The sequence below is a fragment of the Cherax quadricarinatus genome, chromosome 9 (assembly GCF_038502225.1).
Source record: "Cherax quadricarinatus isolate ZL_2023a chromosome 9, ASM3850222v1, whole genome shotgun sequence".
Taxonomy (NCBI): Eukaryota; Metazoa; Arthropoda; class Malacostraca; order Decapoda; family Parastacidae; genus Cherax; species Cherax quadricarinatus.
This window is the reverse complement of record NC_091300.1, coordinates 54,210,959-54,227,307: the sequence shown is the minus strand read 5'-3', so window position 1 is coordinate 54,227,307 and position 16,349 is coordinate 54,210,959. Positions and strand designations below refer to the sequence as shown.

Below are 16,349 nucleotides of genomic sequence, written 5' to 3'. Positions count from 1 at the left end.
TTCATTGACTGGGTCCATGAAGTGTTTGGCCCAAGTGTGAAAAAATTCTGCCAGGAAAATAAATTGCCACTCAAGTGCCTCCTGGTACTGGACAATACTCCTGCTCATCCTCCATACTTGGAAGACCATTTGTTTAGGGACTTCAGTTTTATAACAGTAAAGTTCTTGCCTCCTAATACCATTCCTCTGATCCAGCCCATGGACAAGCAAATCATTTCAAACTTCAAAAAACTTTACACGAAACCAATGTTTCAAAGGTGCATTGAAGTGACCTTGGACACCTACTTGATCCTAAGAGAGTTCTGGAGGAATCACTTCAGTATCCTTCAATGCATAAGCCTTATAGGTAAGGCTTGGCAGGGAGTGACTTCCAGGACTTTGAGCTCTGCTTGGAGAAAACTGTGGCCAGAATGTGTCCTCAACAAGGATTTTGAAGGGTTTGAGGCTGACTCTGACGACCCTATGCCTGCTGTGGAATTTATTGTGTCCATGGGATTGATGTGAGTGGCCAGGATGCAGAAGAGTTGGTGGAGGGCATCAGGGAAGAGCTAACCAATAAAGAGCTGCAAGACCTTTATCTGGAACAGTAACAAATCACAGCTGAGGAAATTGGTTCAGAGAAAGTGGAAGAGAGAGGGGAGAATGTGCCTTCTTCAGTGATTAAGGACGTGTGTGCAAAGTGGAGTGAGTTGCAAAGTTTTGTAGAGAAATATCATCCTGACCAAGCTGAAACAAGCCATATCTGCAACATGTTCAGTGACAAACTCTTGTCCCACTTCGGGTAAATCTTAAAGAGACGCCAGAAACAGACCTTCCTGGACAATTTTTTTTTTTTTTTTTTTTTTTTTGCGACAGAGGTGCAGAGATTCTCAAGCTGGTCCTAGTGGCAGCAATAGAAAAAGAAGGGAAGTAACCCCAGAGAGGGCTTTGATATCTTTCATATGCTTTGATACCTTTGATACATTTCATACCTTTTGATACCTTTTGTTAATATTTTTGGGTGTCTGGAACAAAATAATTGTATTTACATTCATTCTTATGGGAAATATTATTTCATTTTCGGCTTTTTCGGATTTAGGCCGACCTTCTGGAACGGATTACGGCCGACAAACGAGGGGCCACTGCATATGATCTTATTTCACACACACACACACATGCACATATTTACAGTAGATCGATTAAAATAGTTCCCTTTAAAACGTTTTCTCCATTGCTCTATTGTTAAATTGCAACATATTTTCGTTTAACACTTCGTAAAATTCAATTTAAATGGTTCTGCTTCTCGGCAGGAAAAAGTTTCAATGCCGCAAGCTGAACGACAGGGATCTTCCCCTCTGTGTAGTGAGTGCAATCAGTCTGCCTGTGGGTCAAGCCTTTGTCTATTATGGTGGAGGCCCTAATTTCCTACCCTGCCACCTCCGTACCAGTGCTTGGTATATAGGTCCAGCTGTTTTACTTTTTGCAAGAGCTTTCTGGGGTTATTCTTGTACTCTTTGATTTTTGAGCAATAGTATCTTGCCTTTATCCTTTTATGATCCTCTGTACTCTGTTCCTAACTTTGAAATTCAATTAGTGCTACAATATTCTGCCTTACCTTTGTCCCCCCCCCCAAAAAAAAAATAGTTGGCAAGTCTTTGACATTTAGCAAAATATTGGCCTTTTGCCCCCCACAAATAAAAAAAATATTTGGAATATTTAAAAAATCTGATTTGTTTGCAATCGTGTCATTACGATTTCGTGAGTCATCTGATTGCCAGCTTGTAAAATATTCACTGTTGTACATTATTTATGAAAATCCTTTCAATCCGTTCGTTATTAACGGTAATATAGTGAGAAATAAGTCAATAACTTACTTCCGAGATATTCAGAGAAAACGCGAGCATAGCTGATCACTTGGAAACCAAAAACGAGAAAAAATCAGTTAGCCCTTGTTACGCTGCGTTTTCTCTAATGATACAGGACCCAGAGGAACAAGAGAGAACGTTATATAATGTCTTATGGTCAAGTGGTAAAAACATCCCTCTGCCCGACTACTCCCAGACCAACGTATTATTTTTTTATTAATTCTGGACTATTTATTATGCTTCTGTCCTATTTACATCTTAGATTAATTGTGATAGGTAAATAAACTCGTGTCCCGTAGCTTGATCACCAGCGCATTCAATTCTCACACTGAGGTCCAGAGTTCGAATCTCCAGTACGGTTGGAAAACATTAGGGACGTGTTTCCATAGACACCTGCTGTCCCTGTTTGCCCATCCATATAAAATGGGTACCTGGGTGTTAGTCAACTGGTGTGGGTTGCATCCTGGGACAAAACTGACCTAATTTGCCCGAAATGCTCTACATAACAAGCGGCTTTCTATATAGTAGTATGTCAGCGATGTCAGCTAGGCCTGTATACCTTGTACATGTACCTGTAGAAATAAAGGTATTATTATTATTATTATTATTATTATTATTATTATTATTATTATTATTATTATTATTATTATTATTATTGTGGAAAATAATTTCCGAAAAAATTATGCTGTGTAAATAAACCTGATTAATACGTTACTATTGTTCTGTTGAGTGCATTTTAAATAAGAGAATCAACAGGGAAGCTCTGCGCCTGCACTGACGGGGGCAGGGGGAAGAGTTGCCATTGTCTTTTTAATGTGATAAAAGCACGTTAATGTAATGTTTTTAAATTTTCGATGCTCTAGGGGTTATATTGGGCATAAAACCTCTCAAATAGGAGCCAAAATTGTTGGATGTGCAGTCCTGCATAATCTGAGCATTAAGCAGATGGACAGGACAGCTCCAGGAACCTCAGATAAGCTATCTAAATTATGTTTGTAATTCTGGCCAGTATTATCATCAAAAATTTGGGTAGAGAGGGGGTTCTGTACATGACACACAGTAATCTCCAGACTAATTGGTGACTGTTATGATTATAAATTCTCCTTCTGTTATATAAATGTGTATATGTAATCATTTATTAATTTTAATATACAGTCCACAAATTTAAATTTTACCAGAATTCCTGGTGTACATTTCATTTGCAATTAATATAGGTCTAGAGCCATTTGTGGAGATATATATTATGATAGGTATCGAAGGGGGACATTTTTTGCGACCTAGGTGTCCTAAAATTCCTACTTGTCTCTGTAACTTTGATAAAAAATAATTATCTTTGTTACCATTTACTGGTATGTATCTGATGAGTTACATCCAGGTAAATTTAATTTTCCACTATTATTATTATTATTATTATTATTATTATTATTATTATTATTATTATTTTTATTATTATTATTATTATTATTTTATTATTATTATTAGCATAAATACAAAACATTTTAGTTCACAGAACGACTTCTGGGAGCATGTCACAATTCATGCGAGCACGTGTGATATGCATAGCGGCGGTACCATAAATGTTATAATGACTATAATTCGTTGTAGAAACATCGTACAACAGTGAAATTTATACCAAAATGTTGCCAGATTGATAAATAATTTTTCTGTAAACCTAACTCATTTTTCGTTATTTTTCAATATTAAATATTTATTTTTATTGTCGACTATTTTTCTTGTCCGTGTGCATCACCTGCCCTTGTAAATTCATTTTTCCTTGTTCCATTTGGCTTGGATGAAACATTATAGAATCAGTCATCATAAAACATGAAAAAAATTTTCTTTACATAATAATAGTGGCGGCTTATTCAAATTAGATTCGTTCATAGTGGAGACTATAGTCCATAGTTTAAAACAAGGATTGTATTAAATATAGCACACAGTGGGATAAGGTACGTTCTGATGGTTTTGACAGATCAAAGTCTCCCTAAGAACCTTGTGGGATAAAATATATCCTAAGTATGGCTGCCAAACCTGTAGTGTAAGCTACAGGTATGGCAGCCATGTCTCACCTTTAATTGAGTTCCCCTTTATATGGGTCACCGTGAACCATTTTCTAAGGTATAGAAAATATTCAGTTGCCAGATAAAAATATTTAGAATGTTAAGGCTTTTACATCATATCAAAGATGATGGAATTCTTGATGACTGTCATGCCATTAATTGATACGCTCATCGGGCTGTCACAACAGTATCAGTGCTTGTGAGATGGCAGTCTTATAATGTCATTAAAAATAGTCAACCTTCTAGGCACTGGGCACTGGCACAAAGGGCACGCCTGGGCTCTTTCTCTGCTTCCCTCCTCCCTCTTTCAAGCAAAAAATGTTCGCTCTGAATGTGTTTCTTCGGATTTTATACACATTCCTGCAACACTGCAAGCTCCTGACAGTGTGTTCATTGTAATATGAAGACAAAGCCGTCTATGGAATTTTTTTACATAATTTCGTAAATGTAGAACAAAATGAATAATATAATAATTTCGTATTATGTTGTGATGTTATTTGGACCCTTCGAGAAATTTTAAGTGAAGGGGATGTGGAAGAGCTTGAGAATGATGCAGAAAGGAGATGCCATATTGAGTTTAATGTGTGAACACTGGACTCCATTGTGTGATATAATTGGGCATTCTTGCAGGCCAAATCGGTGTATATCGGCCTCAATTCATAATTTAGAAATTGCTGACATGTTCCTGCTGAAGAATTGGGACAGTGAAATTGTGAGACCTTAAGAATTGCATGTGGATGATGGAAAAATAAAGAACTTTAATGAATCCGCCACAACAACACACCTCAGCTAAGTGATGGTTACCCATAATGTACAGTAGTATTTGCATTGGCTACCGTAAATTCTATCTGCTAGGGTAGTGTTAGGGTGTGTTTCATCAGCATTGTCTTCCAGTAATTAAATGGTAAGTGTTAATATCAATTATATTTTGTGTACCAAAGCAAGCCCAATCCTATACAGTCCACATAACTTTAATTACCAGAGTAGCTGGTTTTAACATTAAAATTATTAATTTAATGTCAGGTCTAGCTTTTTGTGAGAGTGATGAAGAAGTGAGCATTCGAGGAAGTTACAGTTCAGCGACCTACTGTGACTAAGTCCCACTTACCACACCCAAATTAACTACAGGTAATAATTCAGGTAAGGCCCTGTAAGCCTCTTGCAAGTGATTTACTCATATAATAATAATAATAATAATAATAATAATAATAATAATAATAATAAGAAGAAGAAGAAGAAGAAGAAGAAGAAGAAGAAGAAGAAGAAAAAGAAGAAAAAGAAAAAAAGAAGAAGAAGAAGAAGAAGAAGAAGAAGAAGAAGAAGAAGAAGAAGAAGAAGAAGAAGAGGAAGAAGAAGAAGAAGAAGAAGAAGAAGAAGAAGAAGAAGAAGAAGAAGAATAGAAATAATTCACACCGTTAACATTTCTGGGGGAATTTGTTTTCAAAAGTTTTTTCTACTATATCAAGATTTCTAAATACAACTTTGATATTAAATTTGTAAGTAGAAAAGGCATATTAACCAAGTTTTCATGGTAAGGGAGGACGAACATATTTTTAATTGAAAAAGATTAGCTATCCCTTTTTGAATTGTAAAGAGTATTTCTAGCAATGTTAAAAAATTTATCAACTAAGTTTCTTGGGTATTTTAGATCTTTAGTGCAGAGTTAATAAATGAAGAAATCTCCAAAATTTATGAAACAGCCAATGACCTTAAATACACAAGAAACTTAATAGATAAATCTTCTAAAATTATTAGAAATAGTTTATACAGTTCAAAAAGGGACAACCAGTCTTATTCAACTAAAAATATGTCGGTTCCCCTTACAATGAACACTTGGTTCATATGTCTTCTTTACACAAGAATTTTAATATAAAAGTCCTATTTGAAAATCTGATATAGTAAAAAAAAATGATAAAATTCCCCAGAAATGCTGACAGTTGTGTCCACAAGATTCCTTGTAAAATATGTGATAAAGTTCATTACGGTGAAACTGGTAAAAGTCTTGAACTAGGATCAAAACAACATAAATATAGCATTAGAAGAAGACAAGGTTCTAATGCTCTGTTTATTCATGAGAGAGATTTTAACCATCCAATTGATTTCCAGAAGGCTGAGAGAGTTGTATCTACTAGGCTGATGGTCGAGAGGAATATAACACTGCTCTGCATGATTTTTTAGACTTTAAGGTATCTTTTTCGGTATATATATATGGAAAATAGTGATTCATTGTGTTTTTTATTCATCTCTATCACATCATTTTGTCTAGTTATACGGAAACGTTACTTTTCTATTTTCGTATAACGTAAATAAATGAGAAAGTGGTATAACTGGTATATTGACCGTGTCTTTGGGATAGTAGGGCAGACAGTCAGCACTAAGAAAAAAAAGACTGGCCACCATGAACCAGCTTCTTACCCGGAAATAACGTGAAAACTGTGCCACTAGTTGACCCCGTGAAAATTCTGCTACCACCACTCCACATCAAATTAGGCCTTATGAAAAATTTTGTGAATGCTTTGAACAAGAATGGAACTGTTTTCAAGTACCTGGAGTCAAAGTTTCCTCGTATTAGTGAAGGCAAGCTAAAGGCAATAATCTTTGTTGGTCCTCAGATTTGGGAATTGATGAAGGACAAGCATTTTGAGGAAGCATTAACAGGTGTCGAGGTGAATGTCTAGTTTTCATTCCAGCAGATTGTCCACAACTTCCTGGGAAACAAGCGCTCCCCGGAATGTGAAAAAAATTATCCAAGACCAGATTTCAAGTTTCCAGCAACTTGTGAAGATGCACATTTTGTACTCACATCTTAACCATTTTCCCAACAATTGTGGGGACTACAGTGAGGAACAAGGAGAACAGTGCCAACAAGATATTTGCACCATGGAAACTCGTTACCAGGGCAAATGGAATGTCGGCCTGATGGCAGATTACTGCTGGTCGTTCAAACATAATGGTCTCAATGCACAGCACAAGTTAAAATCAAAGCGGTCGTCCTTCCTTTGATTCAATATGTTGGCTAACCATTAGGAGTATATTAATTTTAATAAAATCGTCTGATTTGATTCATGTTGATGTGGAATTCATATGTTCTTAAAACTAACAGAAATAGCTTTTCCATGATTACTTGCCTAATTTTAATAAAGTAACAATTTATTAAAAATTCACATTTTTTATTATCATTAATTTGTATTTCATTCAAAATTCTTATGTGATAGAGCAAAATAGATTAAATATTTACAGTCAGCAGCCCATGAATATGTAAGATCGCAACCATGAATAAAAATAAATATTAAAAACATTCCAAATGCAGACCAGTGTAATAGAATCAAGTTTAATAAAAAAAATAGTTTTAATAATAATATGAATATTGTTTTTGGGTTCTACAAATTGTACTCATTTATAATTGATAAAATTTGGAAAAAATTAAAGATACATTAGACAAATTAAACTTTTAAGAAGAAGATAAGCTGTGTTTTACAGATCCTTGACTACCTACATCATCATAAAAAGTCAGGTGTTCTTGAGGTGGCCCCGAGGTGTGGTACGAGTACTGATGTTTGAATGTGCATGGATGTAGTGTGCATGATAAGAGACAATTGCTAATGTTATGAATGAAAAGAAGTTAGATGACTAGCTTTAAGCGAAACAAAGCTGAAGGGGGTAGGTGAGTTTCGGCAGGGAGAAATAAATGGGATTAAGTCAGGAGCATCTGAGAGAGTTAGGGCTAAGACAGAGGTAGCAATAATGTTGAGTATCAAAATGGTATACAATACCGACAGGTTGGTAGGTAAGACACATAGGCAACTTTATACCGAATAAAGTTGCCTAAATGTTGCCTATGTGTCTTACCTACCAGCAATAATGTTGAAGGATCAGTTATGGAATGAGAAGAGGGAATATAAATGTATAATTTCAAGGATTATATGGATTAAAACAAGGGTTGGATGCAAAAAGTGGGTAATAATGTGGGTCATAGTGTATGTACCTGGAAAAGTGAGGAGTGTAGAGGAGAGAGAGATTTTGGGAGATGCTAAGCGAGTGTGGAGGAACTCTTGACCAAGTGAGAGAGTAATTGTGGTAGGGGACCTAAATACTTTAGTGAGAGAAACGGTTAGAGAGGTTATGGTAGGTAAGTTTGGGGTGCCAGGTGTAAATGAAAGTAGGGCACACTTGATTGAACTCTTTATAGAGAAGGGTCTGGTAATAGGTGTTTCTTCTTTTGTGGGTTGCAATGGTTTGGTGGGAAATGACCAATGTTTTCTAGGTCATTACAGTAGTAATGACCTAGAAAACATAGCAATAGTGACAAAAAATATAAAAAAAAATCGGTCAGACTTCGATATGATATAAAAGAGTTTACATTCTGTATATAGATATATCTGGCAATTGTCTTAGGAAAATTCTCTAATATTAAGGAGGGCCTATGGCTGACTCACTTAAAATAAGGCGAGACATCGATTGTTTAATAAGAGGAAGGCATCTATAGTTTATCCCACCACTTCTTAAGCAGACGCTGGTCTAACACAAGAAACAGCAGAAAACAGGCCCTAATTCCTCAGTGTGGAACTACGACACTTAAGGGAATTTAAATCATTCATATAGGAATTTTATTTTAAATTTATTATGATGGCCTCATCTATAAATCAGTTAAGTTTGAATAATCCAAAAATATTATTATATAATGAACATTTATCGTGTTATATAATTGCCAATCTAGAATATTTCTTTCCAGCCACACGGTACAAGGAACTACGACTCTGGCTTCTAACCAGTTCCCAGGATTGTTGGAAACCTGGGTGTGGTAGAATATCACATTTGATTCCTGAGCTGTTCGGAGGTTTGTGAGTCTATGCAGTGTAATTGGAGTTGCAACAATTACTCCCAATCCTACAAAAACTGTCAACGTAGTGTATAAACCATACCACGGGCGGGATTTGAACCCGCGGTCAGAGAGTCTCAAAACTCCAGACCGTCGCGTTAGCGGCTTTGAGGGGACTTCAGCTAGAGTTCGTCACGGTCACCCTAGCTGGAGATTCGTCTTTAAAAACTTGCATTTGTGGTCACAGTGGTGCCTATGCTAACCTTCCTATGGTGTAGAAATGTACCTAGTTGGACGAATCTTATTGTGGCTAGCTGGTCCAGTGGTTAACGCGACGGTCTGGAGTTTTGAGACTCTCTGACCGCGGGTTCAAATCCCGCCCGTGGAATGGTCTGTTTGCAATCGTGTCATTACGATTTCGTGAGTCAACGTAGTGTATACCTGGAGAGGATTCCTGGGGCCAACAACCCCGCTGCCCAGTCTGTGACCAGGCCCCATGGTGGATCAGGGCCTGATCAACCAGGCTGTTACTGTTGGCCGTACGCAAACCGACGTACGAACCACAGCCCAGCTGGTCAGGTACTGACTTTAGGTGCTTGTCCAGTGCCTGCTTGAAGACAGCCAGGAGTCTATTGGTAATCCCCCTTATGTATGCTGGGAGACACTTGAACAGTCCTGGGCCCCTAACATAATTGTGTTATCTCTTATCCTGTAAAGTAAAAGGACACAAGTGCAACTAATGTCGGTAATTCTACCAACTTTATTACTATCTCTTATCCTGCTAGTGGCAACCCTGCTTTTCATTGAGGGGATGTCGCATCGTCTGCCGAGTCTATTGCTTTCATAGGGAGTGATTTTCGCGTGCAAGTTTGGTACTAATCTCTCTATGACTTTCCAAGTGAATATGATCATGTATCTCTCCTGCCTGCTTTCTAGGGAGTATAGGTTTAGGAACTACAAGCGTTCCCAGTAATTGAGGTGTTTTATCGTAGTTATATGTGACGTGAAGGTTCTCTGTACACGTTCTCTGTAGAGGGGAATTCTTGATCAAAATCCTTTAGGTCATCCCTGAATTCTAAAAACTACTGGTATGTTTAATCTTTTTAGTGTATTCGGCAGGACAGATAAATTCTCATGGTATGTGTGAAACAGCACACTCTTAATTTGAGGTGTTATTCTATATTCAGTTCTATTATAACTTTCCTAGGTGCCAGCAAAGCAGTTTCAACAAACTCCTTAGGGTAACATAGTTTCGTAGCAATATCAGATTTTCCTAATTTCCTTAACAAGAAACTCTGGGCCGCACACTCGACAGGCTCTCAGAACCATAGTGAGACACATACTCATTTATACTCTTGATGCATGGCTAGAGTAGCACTTGATATGAGAAAAATTAGTGGCCTTCATATATACTGAAAACTTAAACATTCTATCAACTCGGTGGATCAGAACACATAAGAATGGAAGTTTAAAGTCCGTTTCTTTCTCCACAGTGAATTTGATAGACGGGAGATGAGCGCTCAGTGTCTCGCAAACTGCTGGTGAAATAGTTTCCCCAAAAGTATAATTCTTCCTACTTACATACACTACTTAAGTTAAATATAATTCTTCCTACTTACATACACTACTTAAGTTAAATATAATTCTTCCTACTTACATACACTACTTAAGTTAAATATAATTCTTCCTACTTACATACACTACTTAAGTTAAATATAATTCTTCCTACTTACATACACTACTTTAGTTAAATATAATTCTTCCTACTTACATACACTACTTAAGTTAAATAAAATTTTTCCTCCTTACATACACTACTTAAGTTAAATATAATTCTTCCTACTTACATACACTACTTAAGTTAAATATAATTCTTCCTACTTACATACACTACTTAAGTTAAATATAATTCTTCCTACTTACATACACTACTTAAGTTAAATATAATTCTTCCTACTTACATACACTACTTAAGTTAAATAAAATTTTTCCTCCTTACATACACTACTTAAGTTAAATATAATTCTTCCTACTTACATACACTACTTAAGTTAAATATAATTCTTCCTACTTACATACACTACTTAAGTTAAATATAATTCTTCCTACTTACATACACTACTTAAGTTAAATATAATTCTTCCTACTTACATACACTACTTAAGTTAAATATAATTCTTCCTACTTACATACACTACTTAAGTTAAATATAATTCTTCCTACTTACATACACTACTTTAGTTAAATATAATTCTTCCTACTTACATACACTACTTAAGTTAAATAAAATTTTTCCTCCTTACATACACTACTTAAGTTAAATATAATTCTTCCTACTTACATACACTACTTAAGTTAAATATAATTCTTCCTACTTACATACACTACTTAAGTTAAATATAATTCTTCCTACTTACATACACTACTTAAGTTAAATATAATTCTTCCTACTTACATACACTACTTAAGTTAAATATTGAGTTCCCATATTTTAGTTTTGCATCCACATGAAACTAAGAAAGTAGATTAAAATTTAATGGATAAAAGTTTTTTTTACTTTTTGTATATAATGAAGGGGCAACGTTGCCACGTATGGTGACTAAATTTGAAGACAAAAGATTATTAAAAAAATTATAATTGAATTGCCCCACGCTTTGGAGATATTAATGTCATCCAAAAAATAAAATAAAGGAAATAAGAAACAATGCTCACTAAGCATTTCAGTAGTGCACTCAGCTCACTCACAAAGGTCCGGAGATCGAATCCCCGGTACGGCTGGTAAACACTAGGACGTGTTTCCTTAAGACATCTGCTGTCCATGTTCACCCATCAGTATAAATGGGTACCCGGGTGTTAGTCGACTGGTGTAGGTCGCATCCTGGGACAAAACTGACCTAATTTACCCGAAATGTTCAGCATAACAAGTGGCTTTCTATATAGTAGTATGTCACTGATGTCAGCAAGACCTGTATACCTTGTACATGTACTTGTAGTTTACCTGGAGAGGGTTTCGGGGGTAAACGCCCCTGCGGCCCTGTCTGAGACAAGGCTCATGGTGGATCAGGGTCTGATCAACCAGGCTGTTACTGCTGGCCGCACACAAGCTGACGTACGAACAACAGCCCGGTTGGTCAGGTACTGACTTAGGTGCCTGTCCAGTGCCTTCTTGAAGACAGCTAGGGGTCTATTGGTAATCCCCCTTATGTATACTGGGAGGCAATTGAACAGTCTTGGGCCCCAAACACTTATTGTGTTGTCTTTCAGTGTACTCGTGGCGCCCCTGGTTTTCATCGGGGCAATGTTGCATCTCCTGCCGAGTCTTTTGCTTTCATATGGAGCGATTTTCGTGTGCAGGTTTGGTACCAATCCCTCCAGGACCTTCTCCTGGAGGGAAGGCCCCGCCAGGACCTTCTCTCGCCTGTATGCGACGGAATACAGATCAAGGACCTTCGACCGTTCCCAGTAGTTTAGGTGCCTTATCGTACTTATGTGTACCATGGAAGTTATTTGTACACTCTCCAGGTCTGCAATGTCGCCAGCCTTGAAGGGGACCGTTAGTGTACAGCAGTATTCCAGCCTAGAGAGCACAAGCGATTTGAACAGAATCATCATGGGCTTGGCGTCCCTAGTTTTGAAGGTTCTCATTATCCATCCTATCATTTTCCTAGTGGATGAGGTAGATACATTGTTGTGGTCGTTGAATGCGAGATCCTCTGACATTATCACTCCCAGGTCCTTCACATTACTTTTCCGCTCTATTGTATGGTTAGAATTTGTGGTATACCCTGACACATTTTTAATTTCTTCAAGTTTCCCATATCTGAGTAGATGAAATTTCTCCTCGTTGAACTTCATACTGTTTTGAGTGACCCATTCGAAGATTTGGTTGATGTCCACTTGGAGCCTCACAGTGTCTTTGATGGAGGTCACTGCCATGGTGATCCGGTTGTCATCCGCAAAGGAAGACACGGAGCTATGGCTTACATATCTGTCTATGTCAGAAATGAGGATGAGGAATAGAATGGGAGCGAGTACTGTGCCTTGTAAATACTAAATAAAGATATTATATTATTATATTATTTTATATTACATTTTTAAATAAGGAATGTTTAGCATCTGAATTGTTCGTCTCATGATCCTTCATTTAATTAGTTTATCTGCAGCATTCCGTTTTCTCGTACCTTAGCATTTTTAATTACAAATTGATGGAGAACGTTATCAGAGTGACGGCAGACAAAAAAACTCTTTTATCTTCTTATCTAATGACACCTATGACTCTTCTGATTATTGGTCTAGAAGTTCACTTAAATCAACATCAGAAAGGGCAGCCTTCTCAATGTCTGTCTATTTGGTGGCCCTTGCCCTGTTTTTGTGTGTTTTTAGTGCCGGTACCAGTGCAGGTACCAGTGCAGGTACCAGTGCAGGTGCCAGTGCAGGTACCAGTGCAGGTACCAGTGCAGGTACCAGTGCAGGTGCCAGTGCAGGTACCAGTGCTTTTTGAAAATGTCAGACTTACCTCATGGTATACCGTTGTTGCAATGGAAAAAATAGGAGAGAAGAGTTATTAGATAGAGAAAAGGATGTATCAGGAGGATGGAAGGAATATTTTGAGGAACGGTTAAATGTTGATGAAGATAGGGTAGCTATGATTTCGAGCATTGGGCAAGAAGATATAACATCTTTTAGGAGTGAGGAAGATCCAGTTGTGAGTGTGGAGGTGGTGGATGAGGCAGTGGGTAGAATCAGCTAAGATTGATGGAATAAAGAAATAAATGTTAAAGGCAGTTGGGGATATAATTTTGGAATGGTGGTGTTTGTATTTAATAAATGTACGAAAGAGGGCAAGGTCCCTAGAGAATGGCAAAAAACATGCATAGTTCCTATGTGTAGGGACAAAGGATACGAAATAGACTAAAAATTAAAAGAGAATAAGTCCGTTGAATATACCTGGTAAAGTGTATGGTAGAGTTATTTCAGAAAAATATAAAAGTAAGACGAAGAGCATGATCGCAGATGAACAAGGAGACTTTAGGAAGAGGTGTGTAGACCAAGTGTTTACAGTGAACCATACAAGTGTACAGTATTTAGATAAGGGTAAAGAGGTTTTCGTTGCATTTATAGATTTGGACAATGATGGTGTGCATAGGGGAACAATGTGGCAGATATTACAAATGTAAGGAATAGGAGGTAGGTTACCGAAAGTAGTTAAGAGTTTTTATGAGGATAGTGAGGCTCAGGTTAGAGTATGTAGGAGAGATGGAGAGTATTTTCCAGTAAAAGTATTCCTTAGACAAGGATGTGTGATGTCACCGTGGTTGTTCAATATATTTATAGATGCGGTTGTAAGAGAAGTGAATGCTCGGGTGTTGGCAAGAGGTATGTGGTTAAAAGATAAAGAATTTAACACAAAGTGCTGGGTTCGATAAAGAATCTAACACAAAGTATTACATTCTTTATCTCTTTTAGGAAATTGTTAAGAGAAGTTGCAGAGATTGGTGAACGATTTTGGAAAGGTATATAATAGAAGGAAATTAAAAGTGATCGTAGGAAAGAGCAAGGTGATGAGGGTAACGAAAAAAATTAGGTAATGAGAGATTGGATATCAAATTGGAGGGAGAGAGTATGGGGAGGTGAATGTATTCAGATATTTGGGAGTGGACTTGTCAGCAGATTGGTTATGAAAGGCGAGGTGAATCATAGAATAGATGAGGGAGTGAAATGTGAATGGTGTACTGAGGAGTCTGGGGACAAAGAATGCGTTACACACGGAAGCAAAGAGGAAATTGTATGAGAGTATAGTGGTACCAACACTTTCATATAGGTGTGAAGCATTTGTGGTGAATGTTGCAACAAGGAGAAGGCTGGAGGCAGTGGAGATGTCATATATGAAGACAATGTGTGGCGTGAATATATTACGGAGAATCCATAGCTTGGAGATTAGAAGGAGGTACGTGGTTTCTAAAAGTATTATCCAGGAAGGATTGTTGTAATGGTTTGGACATCTAGAGATGATGAGACAAAATAGAATGACTTGGACAGCATATAAATCTATAGTGGAAGGAAGGTGGTGTAGAGGTCATCCTGGATACTGCTGGAAGGAGGGGATAAAGAAAGTTTTGTGTGCGAGGGGCTTAGACTTCCCGCAAGTGTGCGTGAGTGTGTTATATAGCAGCGAGTGGAGGCAAATGGTTTATATGATTTGACGTGCCGTTGAAGCATGAGCAAAGTAACATTTATGAAAAGATTCAGAGAAACTGGTTAGCTGGACTTGAGTCCTAGAGGTGGGAAGTACAGTGGCTGCATTCTGAAGGAGGGGCGCTGATATGTTGCAGCTTTTTAACTGCTGTATAGGCAAATTTATGGCAAGACGGTGATTTAGTAAATGATGATAAAAGTGTTTCTCCTTTTCGGGTCACCCAACCTTGGTGGGAAACGACCGGTGTATTAATAAAAAAAATAACAAACGTTTTTAGATATTTTATATTGTAAATGTGACTCAATTCACCTGTGTGATCACTCGCTACGGTAAGTATTCAAAGTTTTAAACTAGACTGTTTTTTTATTCCAGTGAATGTTTTCATTATTTCTAAATGCCTCAGAAATATCATATATTTGTACCGCTACTTTCCACACGTTAGTCACGAGAGTTTACATCATATCTGGATATGTGTAAAGTCCCCTGATTTTTTTCATGATTATTATTATTCTTCATAGTATAACTTATTGCGACAATGTCAGAGTTCTGTCTCTCTCTTCCTAGGATGGCGATCGCGAGTGACGTGGACGCCGCCACGCTCAGGGACATTCGACTCAACGGCAGTCTCGTTATTGTTAATAGGTATAGTGATCCTCTGGTATTTTAGAATCTATGAGACTTAACGTAATACCTGTGACATGTATCTGATTGATTTTAATTTTTTTCCGAGTGACTTTTTGAAAAGTGATGAATAAGATATATATATGCAGTACGTAGATGTTTTTATTGCGAGAAAGTTACCTCAGTCAGGGGTAACTTTTTCACGATAAAAACACAGAGGTTATTTAAGCGAGTTGAATCTAAAGAAAGAAGAAGACAATGTAGTCAGTCCCTCTGACTAGTGTTCAACATAGCCTTGATGAATGTCAAGCACAGGTAGGAAGATCATTCCTGATGGTTTAGAAAGACACGTAAGCAAACACTATTACATATTTATTAGAAAACGTTTCGGTCCTGGGACCTTGATCACTTCTAACATACAGAGGTAGAAAGACATTATATATATAGGCGGAGAGTGAGATGTGACGCACGTGACCTGAGGAATGTCATAAGAACATAAGAATGGAGGAACACTGTAGAAAGCCTACTGGCCCATGCGAGGCAGGTCCTTATCAAAACAACCTCTACCTATGATGAGGACGGGTAGACGATGAAATCATGTGACTCCTGTGTTGTTGGGTTGGTGCTGCTTAAGTATCATGTATGCCAATGTTTTTGAAATTTTGTAGTTTCCAGTGTTGCGTTCTATAGTGTCGGTGACGGCGATTAGTGAGGCTTCTAGGCACCGTCGGCGTCTGAGGTCTGGTTCGGAGAGAACGAGTTGTGCCTCGTTCCAGTTCATCAAATGCCCCGTGGAGTCTCTGTGGAGG

At 37.5% G+C, this 16,349-nt stretch overlaps 1 protein-coding gene across 5 annotated transcripts in view; it reads left to right on the top strand.

The window, feature by feature from the left end:
• Positions 1-16,349, top strand: part of LOC128686044 (UDP-glycosyltransferase UGT5) — a 255,734-nt gene that overhangs the window by 53,209 nt on the left and 186,176 nt on the right. For 4 of the 5 annotated variants that reach the window (XM_070083432.1, XM_070083433.1, XM_070083430.1 and 1 more), the window contains one exon: positions 15,484-15,561. The exons of the other annotated variant lie outside the window; for it this stretch is intronic. In XM_070083432.1, coding sequence (XP_069939533.1) covers positions 15,484-15,561 — 78 coding nt within the window. The remainder of the gene's footprint in view (positions 1-15,483; positions 15,562-16,349) is intronic. 5 annotated transcript variants of the gene reach the window in all.